Here is a 27,888-nt window from a genome sequence, read left to right on the forward strand (position 1 = left end):
TCACGTAAGATCGTGATATACCTACCAAGTACGAGTGGGAAAAAAGGGAAATTTTACTAAAACATCGCTAAACGCTAAAACATCGACAAAAAATTGTCAAAATATGTCAAAAACTGATATTCGATTGGTAAAAAACAGAAGCTACAAATGCATACCTACTAAGTACTACTTTGAAACAACCCAATTACACTACTCATATAGTTACATTATTACTGCAAATAAATGATTGAAAACACAGTCAGCTTTGCTTGAACGATTATAATTAAGAAATCATCTGGATGCTGACCACGGTATTTTGAATATGGTGTCATTGATTCCACTTGCACCTATTTCTTTCTCCTCCATTCCAAGTTCAACAAGATCCACTCTCTCGACAATGACTCTTTCCTAGCTGGACAGCCTCATTACAAACGAATGCAGCAGTCTACCAAAAACAATGGAGCTTTCACATACAATTAGAAATGAATTGCAGTAAAGCGTGGATGTTCTAAAATTTAGCATGCAACAAAGCATAGCTTCCTTGCAAGCAATTCCAAGCATCCGGAGAAGGTACATATTTTATTTTTATAGTCTGAAACAGAATTGCCCAATTTAGCTATTTCCCTATTGCAAAAAGTAACTCTGTTACCGTTGTTAACGTTACAGGTACTTACTTATAAAAGTAGCTAGTTATAGTTAGAATTCCTAAATAAAAAGTACTTGTTACTTGTAACTTTGTAACAAGTTACTTCGAAACACTAGTTGTTTAACAGTCAGAGCAAAAATAGTAAGTGCTGATATAATATGTTTTGTATAACGGTATGGTTTTACTTTTGTGAAGAAGTGGCTTTCCGAATTCCAATTGTAAACAGTTATGTAGTAGCATGTGTGTGCGTGACTGAAACTTGTTTGTAGGATTGCTTCGAAAGTCCATGTGAAAATGAAGATGTAGCTATTAAGTTCTTGCATCCACTTGGGCTATCAACTTCCTACTGCTGGCCAAAAAGTATGCAGTGTCCAGTGGACATTAACAAATGGAAGAACATATGTAGTTATAGTGATAAGTCAAATACTTTAGTGTGTTTGAAATGGCCAAATATCCATCTAAAATGTGAACGGCACAATTTATAGTACATGAAATTTTTTCAATGCATAGAGTACAATAGAGCAAGTATTATTTAGGTACTATCTTAATGGGTGTCACTTGGAAACTATATTTGGGTTGAGATAATCACAAAGCTTTTCATCGCATAAAAATAGTGTCCAGGATTATTTCATAAATACATTTGAAAAATCACAATTATTACTCTTTATTCGTTTGTTCCTCAAGTGCTAGGAGGATCTCAAAATATATTTAACTTGTAAATTCTAATTAATCTATAAATTTGGGAGGTGGCAAGTGCTTTCCTTTGCCCTCGCCAGGTTACGCCTATGCTTACATTCACACATAGTGAACATACATTTTGAATATTGTAGCTTGAAACATATTGTACTTAAGGCTTTCTGCTAAATACATAAGCATTTTTAATAAGATTTACTTTTCATGTCATATTATACAAATTATTTTTTATCACCCTGTCTCTGAACTACCCATCTCAATTTTTCCATCAGGCATTAGTACACACTCTGGGCTACCTACATATAAAATTGTGGGGAAATTCAAGGGGGTGCATTGCATGAAATTAGCTCTTGAAATTAGTCATTTATTTTTCTAAAAAAATACATAAAAATACATGTTTATTGATGCATTCATCTTAAACGTTATTTAAATTAAAGCTTATACTATTCTGAACAAAGGAAAAGAAACTTGATGTTTCTACGGCAAACCCGAGGAAAGATACGATTGTTTATAACCTAATGCGTGTCATTCAAAGTGGAGCCACATGTGGCGTACACGGAGATCTTAAAAAGCGCGTAACTTCTGACCCCCTTGACCAATTTTAAAAACGTTGTCATTTTTGTAATCAGCATCAAAATTTCTATAAGTATACCGAATTTCATCAAAATCGGGGATGTTGGGTGAGATTTTCACAAAATTCTGGATGATTTGACATGGAATGACCCAGTAGCTATTGTGCTATATTTGACATTTGATATGCACGGCACTAAAAATAATGAACTATATTATTAGTATTTCACATTGAAGTCTGAGGTTATATTAATAATATTGTATGTAAAATGATGAGTTTGAAGACAAGACTTTATCCAACCATTACGTCATTTGAATGATGTAAACAAGTAATTATTAGATTAAATGCTTTAAACTATAAAGTAAACCCATGTTTTGGAATGTTGGTAAGGTATGAAGTAATCTATTTTCTTTATTTTAAACTGATTTAAATAAATAATTAATTGGCAAGGGTCTTTAAGCAAGTATTGTGTACATTCTTTGACGTCTTGTTCATTCCAATACAGTTTAGGGACTGTGCATTAAAAATACGACACACACATACTTTTACATAGTTTATTTAATACAGCATATTTGTACTTAAAAGTAGCTCATCAAATATATTACACGTCATCCAGTCCACTCTGGATCTAAAATAAAATATATTTTTATATGATACAAATCACAGTGATATGTTTTAGTTTTTCTGTGGGTATTACTCGTCCCTGTATTTTGGAAACACACTATAGTTCCAAGACGTAGGTCTTGACTTCCATGTGCGGAGGGTCCGGTGTCAATTCCTGGATTCCGTTTCTTGTGTGTTCGGCATACTTTAGTGAGTGTACCAACTTCAGCCCCATGCTGGAAACTGCTCGTGCCGAATAGTGACTAGTGCAGTCGACTTTGTAGAGGGGGAAGCTCTTGTCACGTGCCAACTGAAGACTTCTCTGGAGGAGATTGGTGGCAATGCGTTGCCCTCTCCATGCACTGTCCACGGACACTACCCTCACCTCAAACAGGTGCTCCACGTTGAATCTGTTGAAGATGTCTGCCTCGTGTCCTATTCTGGCCAGAAGGCGGAGGATCTTCTGGAACTTTTTGTTCGGGCATTGCTCTGCTTCGTCGTGCACCGCTTCCTCATCTTCTGGTCTCATTTCACCGTTGAGGCAGACGCCGACTATCCGGCCACCCTCATTGGCCACTGCCATGAGGGACAGTCCCTCCGTCAGCGACTTGTTGCAGTAGTCCTCCAGTTCCGCACATGTTGAGGAGTCTGCCATCAATGATACAGCCATGTTGAGAGGTTCATCGTGAAAGAAGGAACGACGGAGGAAATCCAGCACTCGCTCCGTATCATCCTCCCTGATTGGAAAGATGCTGTAGCTCAGTTTGGACATCTTGGTTCTGAAATGAGAGGGAAAATTTTGCGATTGAGTTACTAGGAAAACATTTTAAGATTACATTTTGCAAAACAGTAATGTGCGATGACATGTATCTATAAATGTATTTAATTATGTGGAGGTTCTTGCCAGAGACGGTATTGAGACGAGACAAGAAGGAATTGATCGTGTCGTCTTCAGAATGAATGTGTTGTTCTCAGTCTTGAGTTTCGAATGCCAATCTTGTTTTTGGTTCCGTTTCAGTCTTGCCTGCAATGTTGTAATGGAAAGTAGACAAGTATGGAATAGGGTGATAAATATGTGTGGACATCTGGCAAAACGCTGATAAACCACATCTTAATAGCCGGCTGTTAGTTGTGAAACTCCCTTGGTGGAACCTGGAGGTGTTTGCTGGTTAATGCACAAGAAAAACTGTTTTTGGCCGTGGAGAAAGTTTTGCAGGTATGTATGTAGTCGCAAACAATGTAGTGTATGTGAGTGCCTTGAATGTGTCGCGTTTTTGTTGAAATGTGCACATTTGGAGCTAAAAAATAGGTGGAGGTGTTGAAATATTATTGAATAATGGGGAAGAGAAAGCCAATATGGGAGAGCGACAAATGTGGAATATGGAAGGGGCAATAAATATGGAATTGTATCATCAAGGTCAGCAGTGGGTCCAATTTGGCCTGTCAAGAATGTGTGTAGGATATTCAGGCTAAGTGTATGTTGGTGGTTTCTGCAAATAGTTTTATTGGACACATCTTGGCTGTTGGAACAGTTTCTGCTGTTACGTCCCTCATTGCTACCAGATTGTCATGTTTCACAATTGTATTAGTTTGTCAATATATTTTTCCTTATTTTGGTGTACAGAGATAACATTTAGGTCTTATATTTTATTTTTTATGTAGTATGCTATACATAGCACCAGGCATTCCATATTTATCGACCCGTTCAAAGAGGAACACATTTGTCCTTTTTTCCCCATTTGTCTAATTTTCTGCTAAGTGTCTTTTACTGAACAAGATGTTTACCACATTACACCTAACATGTCTTCGTACATATCAGAGCAAAACATTCCTTTTTTACTTTTTTTTACTAGTTATGACCCAAAACAAAAATGGTATTCCATATTTGTTTACTCTAAAAATATATTTAAAAAAACAACTTATATCATTGAACTATACATATTACCTATCTAAATAATCAAGTAGCTACCGCTGTGGTATGTTTCAAATTACGTAGTTTCACAGTATTACCCGAAATTTTCATATAATTTGCAATGTAATTTACGAGAGTATGAAATGAGACAAAAACTTTTGGGCAGTGAGTCTTGATGTCGTCTCGATGTTACAGATGCCTGTCTCATTTTCAGTCTGATCAGATGGAGTCTGCAGCAATGGTTGTCATGGCTACGAAGATTATTTTTTCTCACTTTCCTGTTTGTATCTTACAATCTTTTCGTCTTTCCCTTCCTTTATGTCTTCATTGCATTCTTTCCCTAGCTTTTGTCTTGTTCTTCATCTGTTTTCCATCTTTTTCTATCAATTTCTGTCTCCTTAGGCACGATAGGACTATTTTGTCCACTACAGCCACCCGCTTCCTCCCTTTTGGTGGTGATTTCCCTTGTCTCATCTCAACAAGTCTCACAGGTTCTGGCATGATTCTCATTTCAATACTGTCCCCAGTCTTTGCAGACTAGTCAAGAGTATTACATATAACAAATGACGAGGTAAAATAAATAGCATAGAAATATAGGGTGTCGACATGAAACCTCCCTAATTTAAAACTACAATTGTACGGAAACTTCTACATAAAGCTTTGGAGTTTGCAGCATCATGTAAAGAAACTCAGTCAAGTTTTTTTAAAAAAATATTTAGTACACTTCTACTCGTTTCGTAACCCTCAAAATGTCTAGCCGATACTCGATCTCGACCCATGTGTGCACTAGCATGTCGGGGGTCATGGATTGTTTAGGAACTTGTCATCCCTGCTGGAACTTTCTACTGTTTTCAGTAGACAGAATCTGCTGTTATCAACTGTACTCTACTGTGTGTCTCGGAAATCTACTGAAACTCAATGGTACATGCACAGTAGAAGAAATACAAGTGAAATGTTCTCTTCAGTATTACATGTAATATTGTATACAGTGTATGCAACTCAACATATTGGCTGTTAATATAACTTTTCATTCCTCCTGATTTACAATTTGTTTTAATATCTATTTGAAAATCTGAAGACAGTAGATGTTTCAAAACACCTATAGATCTACTAAAACAGTAGACAAAATTTTCAGCAGGGATACCAAGCCTTAATTGGCCTTACGTCTGGTGGCTCTGTTCGAACGCACGTCTGAAATGTCTTTGGAGTAATGTTGCATACCACGCACTGCGCTCTCTCTTGTGCTTTCGTCATCGTTGCTAAAAAAAAGATAAAAAACTTCTTGAGTTGATGCATGATGCCGCAAACCGCAAGGCTCTGTGTCGAAAACTTTCCTTACAACTGTAATTTAAAGTCAGGGAGGTTTCATGTGGACACCCTGTATAACATCACATATTTATATATGAAGCTTAAGGATTGTGAGAAAGGCCCATTCTAAATGCTCAGATAAAATTACAAGATTTTATGTATAAAGCTCCGTAAACTGTACAATGGCTTGAAACTTAAAGTTTGAACAGGGTATAAAACAGCCTTAATACCAATACAGTCAAAAAATAAAAAAATATATATATATTTGAAGACAAATAGAAAGATGTACAATTTTTAAAATAACAAAGAAAGTTGTTAGTTCCATTTGATTAAAAGTGAAGTCCATGATTACAGATCCACAATAATATGAAGCTGTGGTCTGGAAGCAGTGGCAGTAATGTCAGATATTTAAGTCATAGGGTAAGCTTGTAGTTTGCATATTTTCCAAGGGAATAGATACATGTTTTGGTGTTGCAGTATATATGAGTTTTTAGGGCCTCCCAGATGGCGCAGTGGTAGCGTCGTCGCCTTGTAATCAAGGGATCCCGAGTTCGATCTGGTGGAGGCACATAGTGGTTTGGATCCCAGTTTAAACTGTAGGTCTAGTTCCGATTAGTCTTACTGTGCATAAAGTGAAGTTAAAACACAAACTCAATCAATATATGAGTTTGTTTCAATCCATAACAATCACCCTTTACCTTCATGTGAGTGAGGCTGAAACAAGTATTTATCTTAGTTTTAGTAAATAGCAACTCTTTTATAGCTCGGACCCCCTTGGAGCCTCTTCCAAATACATCCTTGTCTTTAATGTAATTCCAACACTTTCAGAAGACCAGGTCTGCGTTGATATGCTCGTACTTTTGGACCAATGCCAGCAGCTCTGCCACGTTCTAAATAACATGGTTTGTAGGGTATCAAAAGCCATGTGTTGTACTTTAGCAAGCTTGATAAACCAGCTATGCGATTAGAAGAGACCCACACATTTATCCTGCCAGCTTGAATACTCTTCGCTCTTAATATAATTCTGGTGAATCTGCAACTTTCAACTTAGGATAACCTTCCACTGGCCAAAAGGGGAAAGAGGGCTGTAACCCCCATCGAAAAGTAGTGGGTTTCAGTTGGCGAACTTCGGGGGGATGCTAAGAAATCCGTTCCCCTTTCGGGGAGGGGGGGGGTGAGAGGGCGTGATAAATGTACATTATTTTTTAAAAAAAATAATAGCAAAGATGAATAGAAGAAAACATTAAGATAATAAATTAATAATAAATCATTGATTTTTTCATACTAATCATTTCACATACTGAACTAATTTTTCATCCATTACTTTATTTTGAAGAACTTAAACTCTGCAAATATTGTTGTTCAAGTAAATTAGCAGCTTTTATGAAACTAATATTTATTTATCGCACATTAACTCTGTACATGTACAGTCATGGAGAAAAGTATTTTCCCCTTCAGCCTTAATATCAGTAGCCTTATGGCACCGTACTTTGTGAAAAACAGAACGTGGAGGCTTCCATTAAATACATATAATAAACACCTGAAATATTGCTTTTTTTTGTCTTGGCGAGTTTGGACTTTTCGAATGGGAGGAAAATGTTGCTTTGTGTCAGGGCCGTAACCGTGAACCCAGCTCTCATCACCTCGACAAGAAAGTTGGATCGTTGGAGGCAAACGGACGAAGCTCCTTGCAGACCAACACTCTGCTGCTTCAGATCAGGTGCACAAATGACGCAAGCCAAATTGAGCAGTCAGAATCCGTTGGCATGTCCCATAACCAATTCCCACCTCATCAGCAAGGTGATGGAAGGTTCGACGTCGAACCAGAGGTGCTAGGTTGGAATCCTGCCCGAAGCGTGAACTGTGTTTCGTCACATTCATCCTCATCGCCGCGATCAACCCAATCGGAAGAAGCGCAACGGAAAACAACCTATAGAAATATAAATTACGAGGGCTATTTTTTTCTCAACCTCCGATGGCGCCGCTAGGTGGCCCGTGAAGCACTAGGAAGCGGGGCGTCACGCAGCGTGATTGCCACTACCGCCACCACTGCCAAGACCAACACTTCAGTTGAAGCTGAGCGACGAGCCAGTAGAGATGTCTGCTACAATCGACTCTCCCGCCAAGTGCGAAATGCGTAGTGTGATACAATTTCTACACGCAGAGCGGCACAATCAATGCGGCTGCATACTGTGAGACATTGCGCAGACTACGGAGAGGCACTGTTTTCCTTCATGACAATGCCCGACCGCATGTTGCTTCTTCAACCCAAGACCTTCTTCAACGATTCCACTGGGAAGTGTTTGATCACTACCCAGTCCTGGCGCTGAGTGACTTTCATCTTTTCCCGGCGATGAAGAAGTGGTTGGGAGGACGGCGCTTCCATACCAATGAGGAGGAGTTTCAGGACACCGTGCAGACCTGTCTCAACAGACAGGCGGCACCTTTTTTTGCAGAGGGTATTGGAAATCTGGTGCATCGGCACGATAAATGTCTGAATCTTCTTGGCGATTACGTTGAAAAGTAGATTATACGTGTACGTAACTTTTGTCAATAAACCCAGTTTGCTGTTCACTGTGGTTTTGATTTCATGCCACATCGGAGGTTGAAAAAAAAAAATAGCCCTCGTATTTTCGTTTGTCCTATCCGTGCTGTGTTATCGTGCGACAGCGAAAACGACAAATGCTTCGAGACATCGCCGTTTAAAAGGTTAAAAGTGTAATTACATTAGCTGGTATGAATGGTCTCTTGCTTCAGCAATTAGAGAGAGAGTTTGTGAAGTTTGTTGAAGGCACTTCCAACGAGGTACGAGCAGATTTGAATGGAACACGGAATCGATACGGTCCTGCAACAGAAGCCGACTGAATATGCGGGGATTCAGGAAATTTGATAAGGCTTGACGTCTACGAACAGATAGAAGCCTTAGATGTCATGGCCAGAAGGAAATCGCAAAAGAGCCTCAGACATCCTACACTTTCACTTCTGAGTAGCACGGTTACTTCTTCGTTACTTGCTTTAGTATGACGCCTTACAGAAATTACTTTAGTAATTTTAACGGTACTTCGTTACGTTATCTTGATAAATTCACAATACAGGGTGGCACAAAAGGACATTGATAATAGTATTACGATAGTGTATGTGCTTCTTGTGCTAAGTAATATTTTTTAGGTATACGGTTGGTAACATTGTTGTGTGACACTGCCAACGGTGTACTTGTTATTCTTTTGTCGCCAGTTGAGTCTCTGGCTTGTTGTAGTGTGGTTGTTTGTTGTTAGATGACACATTTGAAGAGTGGACGCCGTGGTACCATTCATTGCCTGCGCGTTCTTGTGATTTAACGCCATGCGATTTTGTTTTGTGCGGAATTGTTAAGGATATGGTATACTCATCATCACCGACAGATTTGGATGAACTGAAAGACTCGATTATCAATGCGTTTCATGTCATCAGTAATAATATAAGTTTACTGCATCGTATTTACAATTCTGCTATTGATCGTAGCACACAATGTATTGCAAACAATGGAGGACACTTTGAACAAAACCACTGAAACTGGAATTTTATGAATAAACTTGAATTTTTGTATGGGTAAACTGAATTTTGCGCCATCTGGTATGTCAAACTCCCAAGTTAAGGAAAGCCGAGTCTAAATAAAATCCATGGATTTTCTTAAACTAATGCCCACCTGCGTGGTTAGCACAACGCGCTACGACTCCAGGGGTACCGAGTTCGAATCCCCGCCTGCGCATGGATGTTGTGAGTGTGAGAGAAAAGCGACGTAAAATTATCAAATTCAATCAATTTCCTTAAACTGAAATTTTCGCTACACACGCTCTTGGGAAATGAATGTAGGCCTACACATAGTACCAAATATTGGGTAGCATATGAAACATCGTTGGTACTCCAATATTAATATGAACTTCCGCAGCCTTAAGAAAATATCCTCTTCTACATAGTTAGTATTTGTTCAGATATTGGACGCGTTTTAAGTACCTCCACCATGTCATTGACGTCATCCAAGTACAATCACGGGCAATAGAAATAGCACACATAGATCGTGAAAACTCGCTTGTTCTACGGCATTGATTGAAATTGCTATTAAAATCCACTTATCGCTGTTGAGCTAGGCAACACACACATAACGCCTTGCAGGAAGCTAGTATTCCAGGAGTTAGGTGTCCCCTTTTTCTTGCCAGTGACCGTACATAAGAAATAATGCCCTACCCTTCTTAGCTCGGAACGCTTTCATCAGTTTGAAAATGCTTTTTTTTAAAGACTAGGTCTGTAGTACATCACTTTTATTATTATTCTTTTAATGCGTGATGGCGAATGTTTCAGCATTTGATTCTGTTTCCGCATGTTTTTTTTTACATTTCGTCTGCTGAGAAATTACTAAGCTACTACCACCTGGTATCACAGACAGAAAATAGAGAGTAAATAGCAATGATGGCTGGAATAGCTGACGACATTGAATGTAAATATCCTACATTTTGTTTCACTATAAGATAGATTTAGATTAGATCATGTACATGCCAAAAATATATGGATATGTTTTCAGAAAAAAATAAATGTTGTTGTTTTTGTAACCTCTTATAGCTACATGTCAGCAAAAAAAATGTTTTCGTTATTGGAAAAAAAAAATCAGGTCTGAAGGAGTTAATGGCTATAAAATCCCGCTACATTGAGTTTCTAAGTGAAAATATTAAGGGAGCAACTTGCCCTCCCTCGTTCCCCCGTGCGTACACCTTTAGATGTTAGAAATATCGATGCCGGATTTCAAACCCTGAATCGGTGGGGTCGAATTTTGAGATCCGGCTCAACATTTGAAGAAATGCCAGTAAATGCCCAGTTAGATTTGATTATCGTTTTTTGTAGTTCTTAGGACCAAGGGGGAGCCAGGGCGGGCACTTGCCCTCCCCCCTGAGATATCTGGGAAAAGTTGGTGTAATTGGAATGATGAAATTGTAGCGATATTATTAAAATAATATAGTTTTGCTATGATTTACACGCTGTCTGTTACAACGAAATAACGAGAGAATGTTTTCAGAAGAGACATTAGAATCTTGTTAGCTGCCATAACTAGACGTGTGCGGGGTATTGGGATGGAAATATTAATAATTGTGACATTCGGAACCGACCGATCGGGAAAATTTTCGAATTTGAAATTTTCCAAATCTCCCGATGCGGTGAAAATTTCGAATTGTAAGCACTATTTCCTCTTCAAGTGATTGTTTTGCACTTCTGGAATAAAAACTGTTACTTTTAAGACATTTCAGACACATAAAGAGCAGAAAATATCCAGAATTAACCCCTTTTATTTAAGAATATATGGAATTTCTCGGCTGTTTCGAGATTTCGAAAAGTTGGCAAATTATTTCCTGATGTTGGGATATGACCTTAACAATTCACACCTCGTCATTATAATACACACACACACACACACACACACACACACACATATTATATATATATATATAATATATAGTACCCTTCGGCATGTAAAAACATGGATCAGAGGTGCCATGGTCCATGAAGGACAGTAGATTAAGAGGTCTCTGTTTGATGTCTATGCATTATGAAAAGCACAAAAGACATAGAACTGTTCACCAACAAAGTGATAGATGTTTTTGGAAAGGAAGCAAAGCGATTCCAGTTTCTATTTAAATCGTAAACTCGAGTCTGAACCCGTACACAATACCAAAGTTTAATTTGAATTTTATGATTTGTAAAGTACTACTACTACTAATAATAATAATGCAATAATAATAATAAAAGTTTGTATGAAAAGCAAGATATGAAATCTTATTCTGCCCGCCCCTGAGAAAAAATCCTGCGGGCGCATTTGGTTAGGGTTCTCTCGACAACAAATGCTGACAAGAAATCTATCGTGTGACGCTACCCGAAGAGGGAAGTGGATAATCAATTATCCCCGCCAAGAACTCCAATAACTTGTTGCTTCAGCTCTTGCAAGAAGCAGATTGAAGACTTCTCGGATCCAGGGGCATGATGGGATTCCGCTCTGGGTAAAAAGGTGGAGGTAATTAAGTGAAAATGTCCCTTGACCTTCACGGAACGTGTTTGTAAATAGCTTGTAGAGCCTTTCCAGCCAACAGCTCCTTTCGAAACGAGCCAAGGTCAATGTCATAACCTTCAACCTCCAGCACAAGTGACAACCAGTGCATGCAAGTAATTACTGTAATTTGAACAGGTATCAACGAAGTAGTTTATTTTTCATGTGTTTGCGAGTGAATGAGAAATGTAAAAACAATAAGTGTGGGGGCTTTCGCAGGATTTACGTATATTCTTGTTTAAGGGCATGCGGGACAGTTTCCACTGAGCTCTTCGCAAGCTCTTCCCCCCGTGGCAGTGTTGCCAACTTAGCTCTCTTGGAGCCACATCTGGCTCTTTCTGACTAGTTTGGCTGTAAACTGAGGCACCAGTTGGACATTTGTTTCAAAAACGTCGAAATGTGAACTGCTACTGAAGAAAACGACAGACGCAAAAGAGAGCATGAATTTCCCTCCATGTTGAAAGTGGAATTGATTATTAAGCTAGATACGATCTGTGCAAAATATGACGAATAAGTATTTACGGGATCTCATATGTCCCTTATGGAGAGGCACCTTCAACTTCAAGTTACGTCTAATCATGGACATTTCGACTTTTGCAACCGGTGACAAAATCTTTAGCCTGCTCTCTTTCCGTGCATATGTGTTTGTACGCAATCGGAAGTTTGATATTCCCAAGAGAACAAGTACTCCCATGAGCGTAATGTATTTCTCCGGCGCACAAACTCCTCTCCGCAGGTGTTGCCAAACCCGATGCGCATAAAAGAGCTAAATTTCACCTTAAATGGATTTAAAACTGACTTTCAAGGAGCTAGATTTTCCAAGGCTCAACAAAGTGCCTCCTAGGGTAATGTTAGTTGCCGCGGGGTGGGTGCTGCTATTACTGTTAACTTTAAAGCTATGACAATTTATTCTTAGTTTTTCCCGTCTAGATCTGGCGGCATCACAATAATAAAATAATAATTATTTCACCGATGGTGGTATGAAATAAAAAATTAAGCATTATCCCAGATAACAATATTATGTCATCTTCACGGCGTTATAAAGAAGTATATAAAAGTAGCTGGGGAGGTAAGAGGGGGTGGGTGACGCAGGCAATATAACAATATCACGTCACGTGCAAAATGTACACTCATGGCAAAAGTTGGCATTTGTGGGCCAGTGGTGGCATCATAGTGGAGCAGGGGGCGGATACCACAGTTCACAGCAAACGAGTGCACGAAAGAGCCAGATCTGGCTCCAAAAGAGTTAAGTTGGCAACAGTGATCGGCAGCTGCCGCAGCGAGAAAGACCTAGGGAAAGTTGTCCCTCTCCCCCTTAATCCATGTTGCGACTTTTTTCGTCTCGGTTCGGATGACACTACTTGCTTTAAAGGGAGACTCTTACACCACTACAGACATTGTACTGATTATGTTTGACATTCTATAGAGTACTGTGTTCATTATTAAAATTGTTTTGAATTTTTATGAGTCAAAAACAGCTATTTGACACTCGACAAATAGGAACTCCTTGATTATTGAATCCAGAACATAGGAGCAAGTCTCATCGTTTTGAATGTGTCTGGCGATTGTGACAAATCATTGAGTTCATCCATAACTTGACAGAGCTGGAGACAGGATCCGATGGAATCTAAGGGTGTGGTTTGTGTAAGGAGTGTGTGACATGTATAGAATCTTAAACGTCTAGCGCACTGATGCCAGTATTCTTCATGCGATCCTTTTTTGTTTTCCCCTCTTGTTCTTTGGTTTCTATATTACTTTTTCTCTCCATTTCTGACACTCATTTTTCTGTATTTCTATATTTCACTTTCTCTTTAGTATTTATTCTCTCTCTTTTCATCACTTCCCTATAACTTCGTCTTTATTTCTTTCTGATTATTTCTTTTCCTTCTTTCTCATTCATCATTCTTTCTTTATTCGGTTGTTTCCTTGTCGATTTTTCTGTTTTTAATTCTGCCTCTGATACGCTTTCTTTCTCTCCATACATCCACAGGCAAAAATAGTTTTTAAAAAGGTCTAGAGAGTTTTTTAAAAAACGAAACACTTCAAATATGACAAAAATATTTTAAAATATTATATAATTAACTATCTGATATAACTTAGCCTACATTTTGTCTTGGGAGGATGTGGAGCAAGGACTTGCATAACGGTGGAGAAGGGGAGAAAGCGAGTGGGCGGAGCAAAGCAGTGCGCTCTGCTGCAAATGACTGGTAGCTGTACTCACTTCCCTTCTCATGAGTTCATTGATTGATTGATTGATTTGGTGTTTTAAGTCCACTTTATGCACAGTAAGGCTAATTGGGACTGGACCTACAGTGGGATCCGAACCACTATGTGCCTCCATCGGGTATCGAACCAAGGACCCCTTGATAACAAGGCGACGACGCTACCACTGCGCCATCGGGGATGCCACGAGTTCATTGGTCAAGCCCTCTCGAGTCATTACTTGTTTTAAATTGTTTTAACTGCAATAAATTTTAAGGCATTTCAGATGCCATAGTATATTTCATGGCATTTCTCAAGGATAGGCTCGGCCCGAATCATTTTTCGTAGCGGAACCAATCAGAAGCGACATCTAGGTCACGAGTGCAGTTGTAATGGCGACCGAGTGAGATGTAAACAACGTATCACTTCACATTTTTAAAAGCCGATAACTATTCAACCGAGAGGAATAACGTTTCCTACAAAAAGGTTTTAGGTACAAAGCAATGGCGCTGCTTACTAGTACACAGTACACGTATGGAAGACTATTTCACTTGCACTCACCATACATGGTGTAACTCGACGTGTCTTTCGTGCTGACATTGTAATTGCAAAAGCTTGCCGAAATGTCAGGTGTTCCATTTACAACGCAACCCGGAGTTGGGGATAGTACAACTTTTGAACCGGAAGTGGTACACATATAATCCTGATACCAAATTGAAGCCTTGTTCACACATATATTTTTAAACCGGGGTACAATGATTGGATTTCATTAGTGTCTGCACAGTGTTGCCAGATGTAACGGGAAGTGTAAATGAAAGTTTTTACAAAGCATGAAAAATGGCACATAACACACATGTACGGACATGCCGTAGGTAATTTTCAGTTTGGTTAGGTGGATTAGGTCGGCATCTATGGCAGTGAAAAAAGAAATGTTCATTTCTACCGATAGCCAATCGGATGAGGCGTCTTTAAGGGCGAACTAGGAAAATCATTGTTTTTAGAAATTAAGACCGTGCATTGGCAACACTGCTGGTGTTTCAGTGCCACAAAAGGTGTGTTTGGAAACTATATATATCATGCAAATACTGAAAACAATAAAAAAGAGACTTGGAAATTTTCATGAAAATAATGTTACTTACATGCACCTGGCAACCATGCGATGAGATTACATTTTCCACCGCTTGGAAAGAAACAGGAAAGGCCAGTCTTGTTCCATTCCATGGTTGCCAGGTGCATGTAAGTAACACTATTTTCATTTATGCTAGCAAAAATGTTAAAGGGAATGCTTCCGTCTAAAGCTGCCTAACCTGGCAATCCCGTACCATTCCTTCCAAGAGGGATCGTGTAAATTCTTCTAAGTTCTCTTGATTTAAATTATTCTCACATTTCTACAGTTATTGTATGCTTACGCGGATGGTTTTGTTACTATTCGTGACAGAGAATCGTATCCTCTGGCCTTATTGCAGTTTTTATCTTATCAACATAACGAATATTTCAAAACTGCTAGTGCGCTTAATCACGAAAAAAAAGTAGTAAAAGGCCATCGAGTTGGGAATTACATAACATGATAAAACAGCTCAAATTACTCAAATGTAATTGCACCGGAAATTTAACTGGTATATGCAGCTAAGTGAGATAAAGTTGTTCGCATATGCATGTCCATCATCATTATTTTCGCATTTGTGTACACCATAAGCCAAAATTCTTGAACAATATGCGCACTTATCCTTGAAATATACCCTTTCCTCCGTAAGGGAACTACTTTTTGACATTATCTTATCCTGCTTATAGGTGCAGCAAGCGGAAGTGACGTAACGAACTCGTTAACTTTCAATGATCATTACCACACACAATCTTTAGTATCTGTAAGTGTAGGACTGGAAACACTTGTGTGCATATTTAGAATATATTTATCATTTTTTCAAAAAGTGATGAAACGTAATTTCTATAAAAATGTCCCAAAAGTGTATTTTTTTCTTATGGCTGTGCAGTTTAATTCACGAGCCTGAATATCCAAGTGCAGTGGGATCCATGAGTATTACCGTACAAATTGACAAAAAAGATCTTCCAGAATTAAAAGAAATCTCAAATAAACTTGTTGACAACTTCTGCACAGCATACATCACTTAAAAACACACAGGATTTAAGAGAAAATTAATTAAAATAGCCATGAATAATTTGAATGGATACCACTGTACAACATAAAATGTAGTCTCAGTGATTGGTATTATGGGATAGTATCAAAACTCGTTTCGTCTCGTTATTGGTCTCGTCTCGGCTCAATCACTGGTTGATTCTGCCCACTCGTACAATCGCACGTGCACACACACCCAAAGATATTTTTTTAATATCCCGACATTCGGGACGGGAAAAAATTCCAATTTCCCGACGTCGGTAAATTTTCGGGACGGGAAATGTTCGAAATTTCCCGAAGCTCTGGAAGTCTCGAATTCTACACATCATTTTAACCTGAAGTGATTCATCCTGGAGCGACGCTGAACACACGACATTAAAATTCTAAAAGCAAAATTTCAAAAAACAAGGAACAGGAATTATTTACACTATGCAATTTAGGCTTGAACCTCAGCATTCCCCCCCCCCCCCGCCTTGAAATTTATCTTGTTCTCACCCTGTGATGTTTCTAAAGAATGAAGTAAGCTATCTGGTTTACCGCCACTTTAACACTCACCAAACACCTCAATATGTTAAAAGGCTACAACATCGGGAATAAAATATCGACCACCATGATTGGAAAAGTAGTCTGTGGCCAATCACGTTTTCCCATAGGAGAAGGCAGGAGAAAATTTAACCGGTAAATCTCCCGCTCGCGAAGCACTCCACTGGATTAAAACAGGGAACGGAGGAGGGGAACGAGACAGCTAACCAAGCGGGGGAAAAAAAAACAATTGAAAGTGTGTGCAGCGTTCTCAGTTTGATGAGTAAGGAGTTCGGTTTGCTTCGTGTAAACCTTCAGTGCTGCCAGACACCAGTCATAGAAGTCTCCATCTGTGAGAAAATTTCCCCAATTTTTCGTATGTATACAGGGCGATTCAAAAGTCTTAGAACGTAAACTTGGATCGTCAATAAGATAAAATCATTCACGACTAACACCTGTGCATTATGTTTTCAATATAAATTCTTCTTCATGGAGATTTGTAACTACTTTACTGGCCAACCGAAGAATAACTAGAAGTTATTAATAGTGCGAGTCGATGCATTCACCCCCCCCCCCAAAAGAGCCAAATACACAACTTCACAGTGGTGTAATTCGAAGCCATGGGTACTATTGTTTGTTTGTGAACAGAATCCGTGTGGGAAGGAAGTGGTGCATGTGAGAATGGCGATTGGTAACACAATGCGAAAGTATCACTTTGGAAGCATTGACAACATATTCACGCAAGACACCCAAATGTCAATCTCTATTCCACACCCTAGACTGCATTCTTACAGACTAACTAGGCTCTGGCGTCTCAATTCGCAGACGGCAAAATCTCCTGCTGGACTTGTGATGTTTTCGGGCCATGTATGCTTCTTTTGGTTGTGTTTGAGTTTATTTTTAGTCCATTGGATGCACAGAAAGGCTAATCAGGTTGACCAACAGTTTAAAGTGGGATCCGAAGCACTATGTGCCTCCACCGGGTATCAAAACTGGACCCCTAGATTACAAGGCGACGACGTTACCACTACACCATTGGGGCCCCATTGATCCCATTGCGATTAGCCAAAAGTAGCAGAAAAGCGATGCAAATTCAATCAATCAATCTTCACACGAAAAAGCTATCGCAAATTTGAACTAAAATTGCCTTCTAGAAATGCCTAAAAGTGGCTCTTACATGTGCCTGGCGACGCTGCTTACTTTCCTTCAATTTACATTACGTGCGTTAACGCGGTGAGAGAGCGCTCTCGTATTCACTTAACTGCAGAGCGAGCAGCGCGGAGAGGATGAAGGGAGCTAAGCGGGAGGCTTCGTCGGTCGCGTTCTTGCGGTGGGAAAATTTAAGGCCAACTGATTCGTGAGTAACAGTGCACTCTGCCATTTCACTCATGCAGAAGAAGCAGCAGGTGGTTCCATGATAATGAGAGCCCCTTTCTCCACAGTATTTTGTACCTCTAAACGCAAATGGCTGTCCCATTCTTGCTCTGTTGTTTATTGGCCTTACGATGCAATTTGCAGGCGGGAAACTCCTACTGCACGGAGTGCTCGCTGGCCACCACAAGTTCAAAACAGATGTTCTAGAGTAGTCTTCGGGACTTACAAGGTTGCCAGGGGCAGCGAAATTTACGTATAAATCCAAATAATCAGATCAAATCTATCGTTCACCGTTTTCTACGCCTAGAAAAGAGAACTAACGTACGTACGTGCAGGAACTTCGTGTATAGGGAAAGCACACTTAAGTACTCTACTACAGTGCCTTTTTTGGAAAAGATGTTAATAAAAATAAAAAGCTGATGTTGTTTAAAATACGACAAATCGCTTTTAAAAACATTGTTTTTTTTCTGTTGCCTACATTGGCTAGGCAGACTTAACTATAAGTGATGCAAATACATTGTAACTTCAGCAATGATATAATGATACGCCGACACCTTTCATTCATGTCTAATTGTATTTGAAAAAATTTCATAATCGAAAATCTCTTTGGAATTTCCCAAAAGTGAAATTTGTAGAGATAAGTCTGACCTATACTTTCTAGTTCTGGAATTTTCAGCTTATTCACTAGCGAAATGATGCACAAACCGGTAGTTCCGAAATGTTAGTCTAATTAAAGGCTTTCCTTGTGTGAAAAATTAGTTGCAAGAAACAGATTATATTGTAATAGCACAGAAAACTTACTGCAAGCCTGAAGCAAACTTGGAGCAAGCTCTCCATGGCAAGCTGTGAACTTGCAGCAAACTTGCACCCAGCTATCTAGTCAAAATAAGTCGAAGTTGCAGCAAACTTGCCAAGGCAGCCTGCATCAAGTTTGTCATAACTAGCTTAAACTTTCGGCAGTAACGATTTGGCAGAACACTCACTTGCACAGTATCACTTACATCAAACTTGAATCCAGCTTGCCAGATCAAACTTACATTGACAAGCTGAATGGAAGATAGTGTAAGCTTTCTACAAGAAACTTAAATATCATGTGGCATACCCATGACATCATGTTCGTTGAGTATACTCGATGGTCTTGAGTTACACTCTGACGTAAATCTGCTCCAAGATGGAATAAATAAGTCGGGGTTCGTCTAGAATATTTAGGGCAGGATATGTGACGTTACATGGAGAACATTGACTCTCTGTTTAATAATAATAATGGTTTGGTGAAATTACTTTTTCATATCATTAACATAAAATTAGAAGATATCAATTGGAAAAATACATTCAAGACATGTGCACAAAACACAAAAAAAGTATTGAAAAGTATCCACCTGTGTAAATCTCACCTGCATATCAGTCAGGGTCGGCTCTACAATAAGAACTAACAAAATAACGCGAAAATTTACTAAGTTTGCCTTTTATATCATAAGAAACAAAATAATGTATCAAAATAGTGGCGTGCCCAAGAGGGGGATTGTGGGGATCATAACCCCCTTCCCTTTTGGCCCAATGTTCTTTAAAAAAGAACGTCAAAGGCAGAAAAAGATGGCAAAACGAGGATTGACTGCATAACCCTCTTTAAAAAATTTTGGGCACGCCATGAATCAGGATACCCAATCTCCGAACCACTTCAATCCCTATCTCCTACATGGGAAATTTTATCCTGGGATTTGTGGAACACCTTCTTGCATAAGGTTTTATTGGTTTTGCATGGCCTACAGCGTTGTCATTGACATTGCCGGTTGTAAGGTTGTGATCTTGTGCAATATCCATTCAGAAAAATTCTCCATGCCGATAAGAGGGTAATAAAACCGAGTGTTTCGTCTCCTAGAGACTGAATTCCGCGTGTCCTTTTTGCAAATGCGAGTCCGTACTTTTTTTTTCCTATTTCTGCTGCATGTAAGTAATATGTGATTATGGCTTTAGTTTGTTTCCAGATTGGAATATATTTTGCAAAAAATATGTTTGTATGAAATTTTAAAATAATTTTCTCTTCATCCTCGTTTTGCGAGACAACTTATTTCTGATTTAGACTTTAGAGTGAAAATACTTACTTCTTTGAGTATTTATAAAAACCAGTGTGAAGGGGAAAATGTCAGTAATTTCTTTCGATTCATTGAAATAGTATATACTATATCTACAGACATCTAAAGCTAACATTTAGGCTAACTTGCCATTTAGTATAAGAATAAATTCTTAAGAGTGTAGATTCCTTGAATCTAACATTAAGCGATCAACCCTTACACTAAAATTAACAATAGTCAATGAACATTTGAGTAAGTAATATAGCAATTCCCCTCTTTCAAGTCTAGATTTAAGCGATCACTCTTAGAGGTGATATCTAAAACTAGCAAAAAAACGGCAATAGCTCAAAATAGAACCCCCACAAGTAGGTTCGCTAATCCGGCACTGCACATATGGTTCCTACTAACAGCAAGCTGAGATTATACAATTTCTGCAAAGTTCCAAAATGAATTTAGAATGCACGATGACAAACAGCTTAAAAACAGGACGATTTTGAAGTACCAATATTTATTCTGGACCACTTCCCATGAAAGGACTGTCCCTTCTAAATTCGGGACGTCTGGGAGCCTTGCATCTATTCGTGGACTTGAAACAAACCCCACCACAGCCAGACCTGTATTGTAAGAATAAGTATAGTTAAAAGCACTAGATAGTGGATAATGACCAATTAACGCCCGAACTAACGCTTATAGGAAAGGAAAGAAACTATTTCTAAGAAGTCACGTGCTTTTGTTCATATTACGTTCGTTCTTCCAGTCGATGGGGAATATTATAGCTCTCGCATTTCCAGCTGGCGGCTGGGTAACAACGAATCAGCGATGAGTTGAATTCTCTTCGACTCACATCGGGCATTTTCGGGTCACGAGGCACCGAAACAAATGAGCGTCGGATGCACAGCATGTTGCCGAACGTACTGTAAAACGTGGGAGAGAGAGAGAGTTGATCAGCGCCGTCACTGGATAAAAGGTGTACAATTGTACACAAAGCACGGAAAATTAGTAAACAAAACACCCAAACACTGTTCAAACAAACCTATAGAAACAACTGACAAAACAGATACACTTGGCAACATTGAAACGGGAGAGCGATGCTACCCCTACAGCTTTTACTTCGCAACTGAGGTTGTTGGCACTCATCGAGGCACACGCCCCCGAAGACGATTGGTTCAGGGGTGTAGTCGAGAGTATAGAGAGGTATGTGCCGCATAGCTTCTGATTAACGGCACTCATTAGCGTATACCTGCTACAATGCGCATATCTTCTACTTTCATTTCTTTTATATTCATTATATAATTTGGGCATAACTTCAGTGAGCTTACCGAGAACTGCAATTTGTTATGAAACTAGGGTGACATAATCCTTTGGCACGAAAACGCGACGTCCCAAGTAGGTCAGTTCAACCCCCTCCTTAAAAATTGCTTAGGCCTAATTATAACATAAATTATTATTATTATTCATTAAAGTATGGACCACATTAATGATACAGCATAAATATAAATTAATTACAAGGTAATAATTATTATAATCACGGTATGACTTCCATAGCGTAGCCTTCGTAGAAATAAGGAAGGGCTGCGAGAGGTAATTATGTCGTTCATTGGGGATGAAATAGGCGGATGTTCATACTTGGCAAAAGGAGCGAACAAACGCCTACGAATTTACATAGTCGAATTACCTATTTATTCCCCCATTTCTAAATAACTGGTACAACAGACAGATTCACATTTGGGTGCTAGGTTGGTATAATTTACCTGGGATGAGTGAGGACCTTCTCCTGAATGGATGCTATTTCGTTGCCGGCTGTAATTCAACTCCTCTACCCTTGTTCTTCGTTTTCCTCCAAAACACCCAATCATTCCCCCTCCATACGTCAACAACCTTACCACATTTTACATTAGCACCGCTCCGCATTGCAGCTCATGCTTACACTTCCTTGTTCCTTCCTAACACATGTCACAATAGTGTTCAGGGGTGCCCACAGGGGGGTTTATGGCGCAGGTTGCGCCATCGAAATTTTTTTTTGGGGGTATTTTTTTCCTTTCAAATAATATATAATTTAACATTTATATCTTTTCCAACATATATGTAAAAATGTTACACCTTAAATGCACCATATTTAATCCATTACATGAAGAAATGAAAGTGTTTAGGCCATTATCGAAAGGAGGGGGGGGATATCGAACTCGTACATATTAGGCCTTAAGTGACACGTGGGTCCTGAGAGGTATTCTGAATTAAATTTTGGGTGGGACAGTATCCAATTCTAGGTGTTAGATTATGGCGAGTATGGTGATTGAGCATTAAATTGAGGCTGGTATCCAAATGTTGTGTATTACTATTGTCTTAGATTGTTGCGGAAATTCTGGTGTGGAGACTGAGAATTAATTTTTTGAAGGAGGCAATATCCACTCTTCAATATTAACAGTAAATCTAAAATTGGCATGGAAATTTTGGTGGTATAGGATTGAGTATGAAATATAAAGGGGGAGATTTCTCTTGATAAAGTGTTAAATCTTAGATTGTCAAGGGATTTCTGCAGTGGAGAGAGAGTTCAAACATTACATTTTGGAGACTGTATTTAGCGATAAGGCATCCACACATTATCGACCCCGAATGTGCCAAAGGAAAAGCTGGAAATGGAAAAGACTAAATATCTCGGGATCTTAAAAAAGTTTTGACACCCCATTAAATTAATATTCTTCAAAGGCTGCAAAGAAATGGATGTAAAAATTTGTATATTTTATTGCTAATATGTGTGTTTGGAGCTTTAATGAGATTAATATGAAGATTTATACTAAAGCTGCATTACAAGACAAGCGATATTCTCGATTGATTGGTTTGGTGTTTTAAGTTCACTTTATGCACTCTAAGGCAAATTGGGACTGAACCTACAGTTTAAAGTGGGATCCACGCGATATTCTCGATTATGATGAACGATTTTAGGGGTGGTCTTGAGTGATGGATCCCCTTTTTAGGAAGGAGGGTCAGATCAATTATAATGTTCAGTAAAGCTAAGAAAAAAGTTACTTTCGATAGACACGCTGTCGTAATTAAATATTGTGGGGATTACGATGTGGTTTAAGGGCGCGAATGATATGATTTGGGGGGACGCCATTGGCCTTGGGGTGTGTGTGTGTTTATGTTATCTTCCGATTAACTTTTGATGTTAATCCTACGCTGAAGTAGAAGAATACCAGAAGTATTTATGAGAACTACCATTCTTCTTGAGAACGGCATTATTCTTCACCAAGCTTCATGAAACTCCCCGAGAAACTTGCCCCATATATCTGACATACAAAGCTGTCTGCGTGAAGACGCAGGATTTTGAATTATTTTTACATGTCCGTATCTCACTTCTCTACAAATAACGGAACATATACAAGACAATACAACCTGTGACGCGAGCCAACAGCGTGTAGTACAGGCGTTTACTTCGTTAACGTCCAAGAACTGAAGGAAGCCGCCGCCACGAACGTGGGTGGGCTTAAACAGCAGGCGAGTTGTTTTCCTCCAATCACACTCAACCTTCAGCCAATGGGCGCAGCTTTCATTCTGCTCGTCTACTCCACGTGGAGTCTCAGTCACATGACTGCGGATACGCTGTTGCCGTACTTTGCAACTTCAATGTGGAGACCGTGGGAAGGTGATTGTGCGCGGAGGGACAAGGTGGTGTAGAGTAGATGTGGAGAGTAGATATGTGGCAACACTGTGCGTTGAATGTGATTGTTGCAGCTGATGGGCGGGCTCCATGGACTCCAAAGCCAGTCGATCGTTAACGAAGCTAGCGCATCGACTATACTGTCTGATAGAACGTTCTCGACGACAATGAAACATTTAGAATTATCGAGTAAGTCTGATGCGAAAGTCTCAACAAAGCTCTTGTTTCTTTTATACACAACATTTGGCGGCAAACTGAGAGCTCTAATTGTTGTATTAACAGTTTTAAACACGAAGAGAACGAAAAAATATAGAAATCTTGCTTTTTCTGTCCATTATATCGGTTTTTTATTTAAGTATTTTCCCAAGCTTTTCATTTGTAGTGCAGTTAGCAGTATTATTAGAGTTATTAAAAAAAACAAAAGAAATTCAAAGAGCAATATTAACAAGAACATGAAATACAATGATACGCGTTTCGTATTTTTTATTATAAAACTGCTTTCTCTATAACACAGGTAGGTACTCGTTATGCAATATAAATATAATTGTCTCCATGCTAAAGATGTGCACGTAACTAAGCGAGACGTTACGGGACGAAAATGCCGGCATCTGCGCCATGTCACGCGCTATCTCGGCCCAGAGCCAAAACAAACGCATTGTATTATGCCTTTTTATGGGTATATCACAATCATCATCACCATGAATGACATTTTTGTAGAAGTTAAATGTTTACATCCTTATATTTAATGGAGAGACGATCCAAAGTTAATGCAACATGGTCTCCAATTAACGTTTCACGAATACCCTCTGAAATTTTGGAACTACATAAGACCTATATTTTCAACTGTAGGGTGGTGATAAAAAGCGCCTTGTACAATTCCTGACGATAGGAACCAGATCTGGCTCTAAAAGAGCTGATTTGGCAACATTGTTCTGGGTTTAGCAGCTTCGCTAATCCTGACTTAGAGACAAAGCAAACCTTTTCCGCAATTAACTCGATCACTCACAACTGTTTTTCCTTTTGTATGCAAATTTGCCTGATTCTTCTCCTCCTTCTTCTATAGTGACGTAGACACACCACAAGCCTAGACGCTCACCCCAGAGAGCTTGTTACCGAGAGTCAACACACGTTCCCCTTGAGCAAACAGACCGGCAACTCTCTTTTAATTTGCCAAATCACCCGGAGGACTCTTCTTGCAGCCTTCGGCGTCTTGTAAGGCAGGGGGAGGGGCGAAATGAAGGACTGTCTTCAGCTGTTCGGACGGTCGAGGCGTTGATGAGTAGAAACATCACGCGGAGCTGAACTTTGCACACTCTGGACAGATTAACGACACCAGCTTTCTTATGGGGGCACTAAATTGGATGAGAGCGCGATCTGTTGTCGTTTCGTGAGGAAACATGCCCTGTTCTTATGGAGAATTCACGCCAAAGCGACAAGCGACAGGCGACACGGAGAATTCACACGGAAGCTGCAAACGATAAGCGACAGTAGCTCATTCCGTCTAACTGAGAATTCACACCGAAGCGACAGGCAGCACATGTCGCTTGAGGATTTCACCAATCGAACGCAGGCTGTTATGCCACTACGGTGTAAAACGTTGCTGATGATTGGCTCGTTCCCAAGCGATAAATGTTGTCTGTCGCTTCGGTGTGAATTCTCCGTAAAGCAAAACATTCACCGCGCATTCCTTGAGGCGACATGTTTCACGGTATTGAGAAAACAGGCCAGTCAAAGCGACATACAACCTACAAGCGACATACAACCTACAAGCGACAAGTGCAGCCTGTCGTGTCGCTTCTGTTCAAAATGTTCAATTGATTACTTAGGGTTCGCTTCCAAGCTACACGTGTCGCTTCGATGTGAAATCTCCCTTAATCTATTCTCGATATTTAAACTCGTTCTCGACCAGGGCCGTCGCTAGAAATTTTTGTAGAAGGGTCCAAGCCATTAATAAAACTTGAAATAAATAATAACAAAAATAATAACTATTAGCATGTTTATGGATATTATTATACAAAAGTCTCCCAAGTATATAATAGCAAATAATAATAAAATTGGAAGTCTCCCTGGCCAGGCATCTATTGCAGCACGGATGGTCTTGATGGGAAAGTCCGCCCCTGCTGCTATCAAGGAGCGCTTTTAACTTTCAATTATAGGGTGCCTCGTCTTGCAGACAGTCCCCTCTAGCTCTGGGCACAGTTTGTAGTCCAAGGTACTGAGATCATGGCTATCAGATGGCCAGTCAAAAGTGGAGATGAAATCGAGTACACTGGTCTTCAGTCACCGTCGCGTCGTTCTTGCCTTATAAGGTGGGGCAGAATATTTCTTGAACATCCAGGATTCATTGTGAAACATTGTTTGGTTCAACAGTGTCACGAGAGGATCAAGGACACCTTCCACATACACTTTCGCACGGCTTTTAAGCCCTTTTCTAAAAAATGAGGCCTGGTGGAACTCTCATAGCTCACCCCCCACGAAACCATGACTGAGGAGGGCTGGTGGCATCTCTGATTTTTGGGAACTTTCTCACAAACTTCTCGAGAGTTTGAAGCATACACCCTTTCATTTTGGCGGTTAAAACTTGATGCAGTGGTGAACAATTTCTTATCAGTGAAGACAATCCTGCAATGCCCATTGGCAACGTACCGCTGCAGGAGCCGTCTCGATTTCAGTTCTTTCTGCTTCTTCACTTGTGTCGTCAGGAAATTTCCAGTACTCCACAGGTAAGCTCCAATTCCAAGGTCTTCATTACGTGCCATGAACACTGATTGTTGTGAAATGTTCAGCTCCTGTGCCATTATTACTTGCTTCCGGATAAGATTTTGGCAGATGCGAGCCATCACTGCTTTAACAGTCGTCGCTGTTCATACGGTGTGAAGTCGACCAACTCTTGGGCGATCTTTCATGCTACCAGTCTCAGTGAATCTCTGGATTGTCTGATACACAAACTTTTTGCTGATCTTCGGGATTTTTATAGGCTGGAAAATCTCAGCGAGTGACTTCCCAAGCATATGCAGAGCAATTACGGCTACTCTGTTTTCATATTCGCCCCACTCCATGCAAAGCACAAGATGATACACGCTTGCTCTTTCACAGCTGAACACACAATGGTCAGGAGTGAACTTCAGCACAAGCATGGTTCATGAGCCTTACTACCGGCTGTATAGTCCAAGCTGAAAGTTTGTAACCGTATTTATGGCCAAAGTAGGTACAATATAATTATACAATAATAACGATTATAAACTAATAGAATTTAAAAAGTATTATTCCAATTTTATTATTCTTTATTATTACATACTCGGGAGACTTTTATATTCTATCAATCAGACGAGTGAATATCCACACAAATGTTATTAACCTTATATACCTCGTTCAAGAGAAAGCTTTAAAAGCTATGGAAAATTTTTAGTTGTGTGACCCACTATATAAAACTCTAATTTTTGGAATTTTGAAAACTATGAAACCATTTATTCTTTGATGTAGCTAAATGGGAGATAAAAATGTAAGTTAGTTTCTGCATTTAACACTTTTTTTTCGATTTGGAGCATTTTACTTCGGTATTCTGCTCGAATACCAAATAAGTGAACTTTGTTTAAGTTATTAACAATAAAAATAACAAGCTTTCTTTTTTTTTGTTACTTGAAATGATCGTTGGAAATTTCTAGGGTAGTCGACGCCCATCTTCTCGACTTGAGTCAGCGGTATAAGGGGGTGGCCCTTTCTGAAAATACCCAAATATCAACCTCCCTTCCAAAGAATGAAATTCTGGAAACCCTGACTTTTCGCTTCCAGTTGTGGGAGTTTCAAAGGGGGAAAAGCGGCGTTGCTACATGCCTGATTTTTGTCCAGTCGTACACGAAACCTTGCACCACAGAGAAAAGTTGCATCCTTCGCTCGAATTTCAGGGAAAGGCAGGGAACCTGAGCTTGCTACGAAGCTGCAACCATTAGGCTTCGCCGTGCTTGACCGTGTTGAGGGCGCCACCTTTTTCGAAAGCGACTCGAAACGAAACATTTGGCAACGCAGAATACCACGAGAATTTTCCCTCAGCACGGCAACTGGACAAAGCTGATTGGTTCAGCGGTTCATATGACCCTCCCTGGCTTTGGACAGAAAAGACAAGAATAGAATTTTGAAGTTTGTT

General features: G+C 39.5%; 1 protein-coding gene across 1 annotated transcript in view; it reads right to left on the bottom strand.

Moving 5' to 3' along the window:
- Window positions 1-2,064: 2,064 nt before the first annotated feature.
- The window catches only part of LOC145980625 (arylalkylamine N-acetyltransferase 1-like), a 50,804-nt gene continuing 24,980 nt past the window's right edge, over window positions 2,065-27,888 (bottom strand). Inside the window, exon 2 of the mRNA XM_083113663.1 lies at window positions 2,065-3,271. Coding sequence (XP_082969789.1) covers window positions 2,611-3,264 — 654 coding nt within the window. The 5' untranslated portion in view covers window positions 3,265-3,271 and the 3' untranslated portion in view covers window positions 2,065-2,610. The remainder of the gene's footprint in view (window positions 3,272-27,888) is intronic.

This window comes from Lepisma saccharinum, chromosome 28, assembly GCF_977018435.1.
Source record: "Lepisma saccharinum chromosome 28, izLepSacc3.1, whole genome shotgun sequence".
NCBI lineage: Eukaryota > Metazoa > Arthropoda > Insecta > Zygentoma > Lepismatidae > Lepisma > Lepisma saccharinum.